Source organism: Haliaeetus albicilla, chromosome Z, assembly GCF_947461875.1.
Source record: "Haliaeetus albicilla chromosome Z, bHalAlb1.1, whole genome shotgun sequence".
In the NCBI taxonomy this organism is placed as follows: Eukaryota; Metazoa; Chordata; class Aves; order Accipitriformes; family Accipitridae; genus Haliaeetus; species Haliaeetus albicilla.
In genome coordinates, this window is record NC_091516.1 from 44,111,549 (window position 1) to 44,119,959 (window position 8,411).

Here is an 8,411-nt window from a genome sequence, read left to right on the forward strand (position 1 = left end):
TGTTCTGGGAAAAGCCACATTAAACTAAAATCACAGAGCCATGAAATCCACAGGAAGATCTCCCTGAAAGTGGGGATAATGTATCCTAGCCAAAGCAAGCTTGTCATCGAACAGAGGTTTGGTGCTTTGCTCAGTTCGGGCATCTCCCTCTGGATGTTGGAACTGGAAGACAAAAAGGGTTCTGGCCCCATATTAAGGAAACAAAATGTAACCTTTGGTCCTTGGCTTGCTGTGCCAGTGCAGCCAGATTGCATGCTCACATCAGCTTGGTCTTTATCTCCAGTGGGAAACAAGTGCCTAAAACCACTTTTACTATCCATGCTACATTTGCTCTGAGAGATCTTGTTTTTCCTCTTTGAAACTATTTCTAATTTAAAAATAGATCTCTGCTTAATAAATGAACATTTCCTGGATTTTACCATTCTGGAGAGACTTCTCCTTTATTGAGTAAGTGGGCAAGTTCCAGACACATTTTGCTAAAACATTAAGTCATCTGGCAGAAGAGCTGGTGCCCTGGGCAGCATCTTGACAGACATCAGAAACTCAGGCTTCACCAAAAGATGCTTTTTTGAATTTGCCTTCTTTTGACCAAGCACCTCCTATTATAATGCAAATTCTGATCCTGGCATGCAACATTATGTTAGAATGAATGCCTGCCCAGAATAAATGCTGTTAAACACAGGCAGACACTGCTTCCAACTCAGGTTAGTCTCTAAGCTGCAAGAAAAGGCATGCATCTCAGCTATTACTCCTTTGCTGCAACCCTCCTCCCCCTGCCTTTAACTGCAGTCTCTAAGCAGTTATTTCCCTTCAGTGGATTCACAGATCTCCAGCTGCAGTAGCTATATCTCCAGTTTGCAGGTACACTTGTTCATTTCTGTGCAAGCAACCTTATTTACACCATAGTGAACAGTGCAAAATTTGCTCTTCTCAAAACTATTTCTCCTTCAAAACAAGCACTGAAGAATAATGAAATGTAACACTGCTACCATATGAACTGCTATCTTCTCAGATAGGTATCTTCATATCTTGCTATTTTGTGCCATCAAATTAGACACTTTCTTCTCCAGTTTGATCTTCCCATTCAAAACACCCCAAATAAAACTTGGGTTGCTTGCTCTATTCTTGACTGTGAGAATTTTGCTTTCTTGGTGAATAAAAAAAAAAATACAGTTCCTTTGCTTTCAAAGATGAAAATCATGTTTCCATGCCATGGAGAGTGTCCCCCAGTAAATGTTGAAGCTGCATATGACATCAATAACACCATGCATGAAACATTCCCACAGTCCCATGACTCTATAGTTTCTCCAAAAAAATATGAATGGAAAATGCACACATGAGATACAGTACAAAAGAGAATGATCAGAACCACTTCATCGACTTCCTCTGAGGACAACTATTCCAGTTCTCAGGAGCAGCCAGCAGAGCAGCCAGCATTCAGCATTGTCTCAGTGACAGCTTTGTTTTGACTGAATGTTCAGGCCAAGCAGCCCAGAAAGGCAGCATAACTGTGGCCTTAACATAACAAAGGAAGCATAACAAAGGCAGCATAACAAAGGAATCTTATTTCCAAATACTTCCGTGTTGTTTGCAATTTCTCCCCGCCACACCACTGCCTTTTCTATTTCCCACCATTAGGTTAAAACAATTCATCACACATGGAAGGAAATATACTGAAACCATAAAAGAGGTTGGCTTCAAATCCAGGTGGCATGTGTGGGGGATACTTTATTACTGTTTCCCTGCTTATTGTGGCAATATTCTTATCAAAAATAACTCTCCAAATACCAGGTACAAAAATTTCTGCACTGGCCCTTTTTTTGGACAAGGTCTGGCCAACATTTGCAGAGAGGATGAAAAGGGTGCTCATACAGATACACAAAATGCTACTCTTTCTTTGGGTTTACTCTGGCTAAACCTGTCTGCAGCCTTTGTAATACCTGCCTCAGTGGCATGGCATGAAGCAAAGCAAGACCTGCACGCTGTACAGCAGGATATGCAGCCAGCTGGTCCGGTGCCAGATTAGGCAAGACGCAGGGCCTGCACACCTTTTGTGGGAGGTCTCTCCCCTGCCGTGGAGCTTTGGTCGCTGCTTGTTGCTGCCCTCTCCTGCTCAGATTCTTCAAACACTTGGCTCTGGGATCATGAATCAGTGAAAGGCATGCTCTTCCGGGTCCCCAAACAGCTCTTCCAGCTGCAGACCCCAGCAGAGGCTCATAGCAGCCATCCCCTCTCTTGCCAGGTGCAAAGGGGATGGGGTGGGGGGGAATGCAAGGCCCCTTATATGCCAACCACACTTACCTCCTAGAGCTTGTTTCATAACAAAGTCCATGGTGATGGCTTAGGGGTGCTGTCCACCTTCACAGCTCACATGCACAGGGACCAGGAATCCTTGGAGGGCAGCCTGTGAAGAGGCACAATCAAAAGAGGAATAGTGTCTCTAGGAGGAGAAAAGGCTGATGCCGGGTCATTCTCACCTCTCTCCCCACAGCTTTCCTTCCCTTGCCTAAGTGCAGGCAAGTTTCCAACCCCCCATCCCTGCAGACCTGGCTATGCAGGACAAGGCACCTGGGGAGCTGAGCTGCATGCTGGCGGGTGGGGAACGGGCAGCAGGAAGAGGAGGTAAGGGGACACGGCTGTTCCCCCAAGCAGGGCAGGTGGCCGCGAGCGAGCCCGGAGGAGCAGTGCGGCTCCTCCCGGCTTGTCTGCTGCAGACGGGCAGGAAGGCGTTAAACCTTTGAACTTTCTCGTTTCACCGCCTGCCTCTCGGCCCCTCGGTTTTCGGAGGGCTCGCTCTGGAGTGACAGCTCCGCCGGGGACCGCCAAGGGGGCATTTGAAGGTGAAGCGCTCAGCAAGTGCCCGGCAGGGCAAGCGGGGGAAGTTGGGGCGACTTGGGTGCGGATGCAGCCCAGGCGGCGGGATGGAGAGCACGGATGCGCGGCAGGCTCCCCCGCACTAGCCCTTCGGAAACCTCACCCAGATTGCCCCCAGCGCAGTGCCAGCGAGAGCTGCACCTCCCCAGGAAGAGCCGGGACGACTCAAGGTTGAGACCGGCCGGCCCCAGGTGCAGCACAGCAGCCCCGCCGCGCAGGCTGCTGCCTCCCTCCGCTGGCCCCGGCCGCGGGGAGCGGCGGGCTCGGCTCAGGGGCAGGCTGCCCCCCCTCGCCCGGCACCGGCTCCGGTGCCGCGTCACAGCCGTGCCGTGGGGCTGCGCAGCCCGCCAGCACCTGGGAGGATGAAGGCTTCCCCCTTCCCTGCGCGCCCACACCCCACCTCTCCTCGCTGCCCTGCCTCACGTCGGCCGGCACGGCACAGCCCGCCCGCCCCGGCGCCGATACCTTGCTCGGCGGCGGGCGCTGTGCTGAGTTGAGCCGGGCCGGTGGCAGGTGGCTGCGGCGGCTCCCCTCCGCTCCTAGAGGCTCCGGCCGGCGCCCATGTGCCTAAGGGCTGCCGGGGAAGTTGCGGATGCGAGGTGAAGGAGAGAGAACGAGTCCAGAGCTTCTCCCTACTTTCCCCCGCGCCCCCCTTTTTATCACAGGATTTCCGGACCATCCCACCGACACGGTCCCTCCTTCCTCCTCCCCTCGTTGCGGGAGCTGGGCTCTCTCCCTCCCCCTGCCTCCGGCTCCCCCGCCCCTTCCCTGCACCGCCCTCGCCCCTCGATGCTCGCCGCGGAGGAGGTCCTCAGCGCTCCCCAGCCCCTCAGAGGGTTGCGTGTGTTTGCATGCGTGTCCCCCACCCCATCCCCGGCTGTCTGCAGCAGCCAGGTGTCCTTGCGCTTTGCTGTAGGGGAAGGAGGGGAGGTCGTCAGCCCGCTGTTGCATTTAGCAATTGCTTCCTTGCACCTTCTCGGGAGTCAGTGTGTGCGCGCCAGGAGAAATCTCTGCAAATACTGCTTCCTGCAAAAAGGGGAGGGTGGGGGCGGCGATCCGCGTCCTCTGTTCTGGGTCCTTCCCGGAGATCCCCTCTCATCCCCTAGGTCCTGGAGGGAGTTGGAGAGGTAAGGAAGAAGACAGGGAGGGAGCAGAGGCTTTTTCTCCCTCCTCCTTCGCCTCGGATTTTATTGTGGCCGGAGAACCATCGCCAGTTGCTCGGCTCAGTTCTCTCGCTATCCAGTGGTGTTTGCAGCCCAAGAGGAAGCTGGGGGTGGGGGTGGGGGCTGGGGGGTGGGGGCGAAGTCCCCTCCCTGCCGTTGCCGCTTGAAGGGAGCGACTGCCGCGATCCATTGTCCAGCACGGATTCGGGACGGCATCTGGAGGTGAGGAGGAAAGAGCTGCGTGCGCTGCGAGCGCTACGTAGCAAAGCAGAGCTACAGCCCCTCACGGCACCGGCACCCACCTTTAGGGCTGCCGAGAGCCGGCTTGGGGCTGGGTAGGGAGGGGACGAGCTCTGCTGCTGATGCGCCCTTCTGTCGCCGGCAGGAGAGGTGGGACAGCAGCTCCCAAAGCAACAGACACGGGGCTAAAAGGGGGGTGGGGGTGAGAGATGCGGGATGGTGCTGGCAGAAGTGGGAGCCTGGGGGTGGGGGAGCAGCGGCGCCAGCATCCTGGGGAGGCGCTGGCATAGCCCGTTGGGCGACCTCGTCTGAAGGTCGAGGGCGCCGGGGCCGCACCTGGCACCGCGGGGAAAGGCATGCAGGTGCTGCAGGCACGGCAGGCAGACCAGTCCCTCTCGGGGCAGCGATGCCAGCCACCAGGGCTCCGCAGGCTGCAAAGCTCTCGGGTGCCAGCTGCAGATGCGGTAGGGCATGCTTCTATGCCCAGGACAGTGCCTACCCACCTGGGCCTGCCTTGGTGTCCCATGTCTATCAGCATTTAAGAGGCATTTGGACAATGCCCTTAATAACATGCTTTAACTTTTGATCAGCCTGAAGTAGTCACGCAGTTGGACTAGATGATTGTTGTAGGTCCCTTCCACTGAATTATTCTATCCTAGTCTAGTCTAGTTGCTCCCAGAAAGCCACTTTTCCAATAGACACTAGCATCAGCCTAGGAAGCTCGGCTGGTGTCCTGGTTTCAGCTGGGATAGAGTTAACTGTCTTCCTAGTAGCTGGTACAGTGCTATGTTTTGAGTTCAGTATGTGAAGAATGTTGATAACACACTGATGTTTTCAGTTGTTGCTAAGTAGTGTTTAGACTATAGTCAAGGATTTTTTAGCCTCTCATGCCCAGCCAGCAAGAAAACTGGAGGGGCACAAGAAGTTGGCACAGGACACAGCCAGGGCACCTGACCCAAAGTGGCCAACGGGGTATTCCATACCATGTGCTGTCCCATTTAGTACAGGAACTGGGAAGTGGGGGTGGGGAACTGCAGCTCGGGGACTAGCTGGGTGTCGGTCGGCAGGTGGTGAGCAATTGCCCTGCGCATCATTTGTACATTCCAGTCCTTTTATTACTACTGTTGTCATTTTATTAGTGTTTGCGTTATCATTATTAGTTTCTTCTTTTCTGTTCTATTAAACCGTTCTTATCTCAACCCACGAGTTTTACTTCTTTTTCCTGATTTTCTCCCCCATCCCACTGGATGGGGGGGAGTGAGTGAGCAGCTGCATGGTGCTTAGTTGCTGGCTGGGGTTAAACCACAACAGCTGGGTAGGCATGTGCTGCACATTTACTAACAAATTTCAGAAAGGAAGAATTAATACCAAGAGGGGGTGGGCAACCCTCATGTTTTAGCCTTAACTCACCCCCAGCATTTCTAATCCAAAGGCCATACTGATATCTTTCTGATGCTCTCTGTTCCATTCATGCCATAGCAGTAGCTCAGCATAGATGGCTGTGGCCAAGAAATGAACCTGGGAGCCTGCTGGAGTTGTGTGGGCAGGTTCCTGTGCAATTAACACAGTATTGCCAGGTCTGCATTGCTTCCCCAAGTGCCTATATAATTTTGAGCAAGGCTTATAGTTTGGGTCTGTCACACAACGCTTCACATTCTTCCTTCATCATGTTATTGCTCTTGGAGAGGATGACAGTGTGCCCACCCCGCACTACTGAACATCCAGGTTCACACCTTTCTCTTATATCCTGGAACATGGGAAGGAACAATTCAAATGCCCTTAAACACAAGGATCAGAGAAGTATGGGCTACAGGTTAAAACAACTAATTGCCTAAACCCAGGTTTCTCCTACCTGCTTTGGGGATCCTGGAGCATGCTATGTGAAGGAACTCCTGTAGCAGCCAAGGGTCAGCACAGCCAAGTGGGGTTGCTGAGAAATATTATCCTTCCTGTGCATAAGCTCCTTAGGAGCTTTGCAATAGCAAATGTCCTCCCTTGCCTTGTGTGCAGAGAAGAAAGTGATGTCATCCACAGGGGCTTTCACAAGCTAGGCAAAACAATAGGCACCTCAAGGAGAAGACCCTGCGAGGTACTTAAGCTTCTCATTGACCTGTTTAGAGCTGCTGGTCTGTCCCCAGAACCAGCTGACTCTCCAGAGGTCATCTACCCATGGTTCTGTCCCCAAGGTACTCCCACTCTTTCCAGATTATACAGCTGTCACAGAAAATCAAGACATGTAAGGCAGTGAAACATGACCCCAGCACCAACTACTTCACAGCTCCCTCTTCTTCAGGAGAACAAGGGGAGGATCACCAAACCACAAACCCTGCTGTGATACTCCGAGTCCCAGCTTCAGCATCTCTTCTCTACCCCAAGTGCCAGCTTCCAAGCAACTCCCACAGGATGTACCTTCAAGATGAAAACCCAAATGCTTGTGAGCCTGATTTGGGTACCTCCTATCCAGGTGGTACCCTGACTTATCAGTCAGGGAAGATCCCACCACTACCATCCTCACCACAGGCAGGGCTTCAGGCACAGAGGCAAGAAAGGACATGGTCAAAAGCAAGTGATGTAGTCTATAGATCTGTGTCTAATAGTGGTCTCAGAAAGGCTTCTGGAGAAGGCTTTTACATTGGAAATTGAATGGAGGGGTTCTGACACAACCCTTCCTCAATTTGCTGAGAGACCCAACTGGACAGGTGGACTCATGGAGATCCATTATGTGATTTACCTGAGATACATGACTTCTGCCTCAAGAGAAATAACAGCTTGCCCAGCCATGCCAATGATATGAGCAATGCCCCATGGATCTTCTTTCTGATAACATATAACAATACATTGTGTCCAGAATACTTTATGAATATTAATCTGACAATAATGCAATTTAATAGCGTATTTACTGGACAGCATCAAATCTCAGAAATATAAAAGTTTTCTCATCAGGGCAAGGGATAGCAATTGTTATCTGTACGTGGGCTCTAGAGGAGAGCATGGACACAGGAGAACTGCTGCACACACTGAGGCTACCACTGACACCTCCAAAACTTCCCAAAACACCAAAGTCAGTTCTTAGTCTGGTTAGCACTGTGTGACTGAGATATACCTGCTCCTGCTTGTGGGAACAGGCTTATTCTTCCTTTACAGAACCAGAACGATACGAATCCACTCTGTGACCTTGCTTGATGCAGATCAAGAGTACAGAAAAGTCAGAGCAAAGATATCCTCCATGGAGCTTTGACCATGGAACTCATACTCCTTGGCCACCAGCTGGGAATCTGTGCATTTACTGATGTCCATGTAAGAAGGTGGAATAAGCCAATAATTGGTTTTGGTCACATTTTCCATAGAAAAAGGAATACTCAGGTCTCCAAAAAGAAGTAAAAGAGTCTGTTTCCAGAAAAAAAAAAATATTAAATGACTCAAGATGCTTCATTTCAACATCTTTAAATGCAATGTTTGATTATTCAATTCCATATGGTGTTTGACTGCTAAACTGAAATCAATGCTGTGTAAAAACGATACTAATAAGAAAGCTCACAAACCAAGTATGAAGGTTACAGAAAATACTTAAGCAGCTGCCCAAAATGAATGTACTTTTTTTTTTTCTTTCTTTTTTTTCCCACCCTATTATCAACTCACACTGATGTAACTGCAGCATTGTTCAGTGCACTGCAGGCAGGACCTGGACAACAGCAAGATGATTAGCATTTAATCAATACAGCTACTGAGACAGAGGAGTCAGACACTTGCTAAGGGTAGTTTGTGGACAGCAGTTGCAGCCTCTCCAGCAGTTTAGTTTGTTGAACACAAATCTACTGCATGTTTCTGCTTGCTCTGTAGTTGTCAATTCTGGCTGTCAAAACATTTCAAAATTCAAGCATTTTTGTCTCTTCAAAAGTATTGCTTTGCTTCTTGCTGTTCCACTCAACTTATAGCAGACTTCAAGTAAGCGCTTTATTTTCTAACCAAATAGAAAATATATATATGCATTCTTTTAAAGAAGGGGGTGTTTCCCTTAAGTCAAGTCTGTGAAAGAACTTTTCAACCATTCCTGCTAGCCCTGAAGAAAAAGTCACTTCAGATTTCTTGAAGATAGCTGTGCAGCTATCACAAGACCAAATTTTAGCTGCCTGC

At 50.4% G+C, this 8,411-nt stretch overlaps 1 protein-coding gene across 6 annotated transcripts in view; it reads right to left on the reverse strand.

Moving 5' to 3' along the window:
• Positions 1-3,574, reverse strand: part of CPLX1 (complexin 1) — a 120,290-nt gene extending 116,716 nt beyond the window's left edge. For 2 of the 6 annotated variants that reach the window (XM_069776890.1, XM_069776891.1), the window contains exons 1-2: positions 3,340-3,572; positions 2,302-2,404 (exon numbers count right to left, since the gene is read on the reverse strand). In XM_069776890.1, coding sequence (XP_069632991.1) covers positions 2,302-2,332 — 31 coding nt within the window. In that variant the 5' untranslated portion in view covers positions 2,333-2,404; positions 3,340-3,572. Of the gene's footprint in view, positions 1-2,301; positions 2,405-3,339 lie in introns of all 6 variants that reach the window. The other 4 variants (XM_069776889.1, XM_069776888.1, XM_069776892.1 and 1 more) reach the window with 3 other exon arrangements.
• Between the last annotated feature and the right edge of the window lie 4,837 nt (positions 3,575-8,411).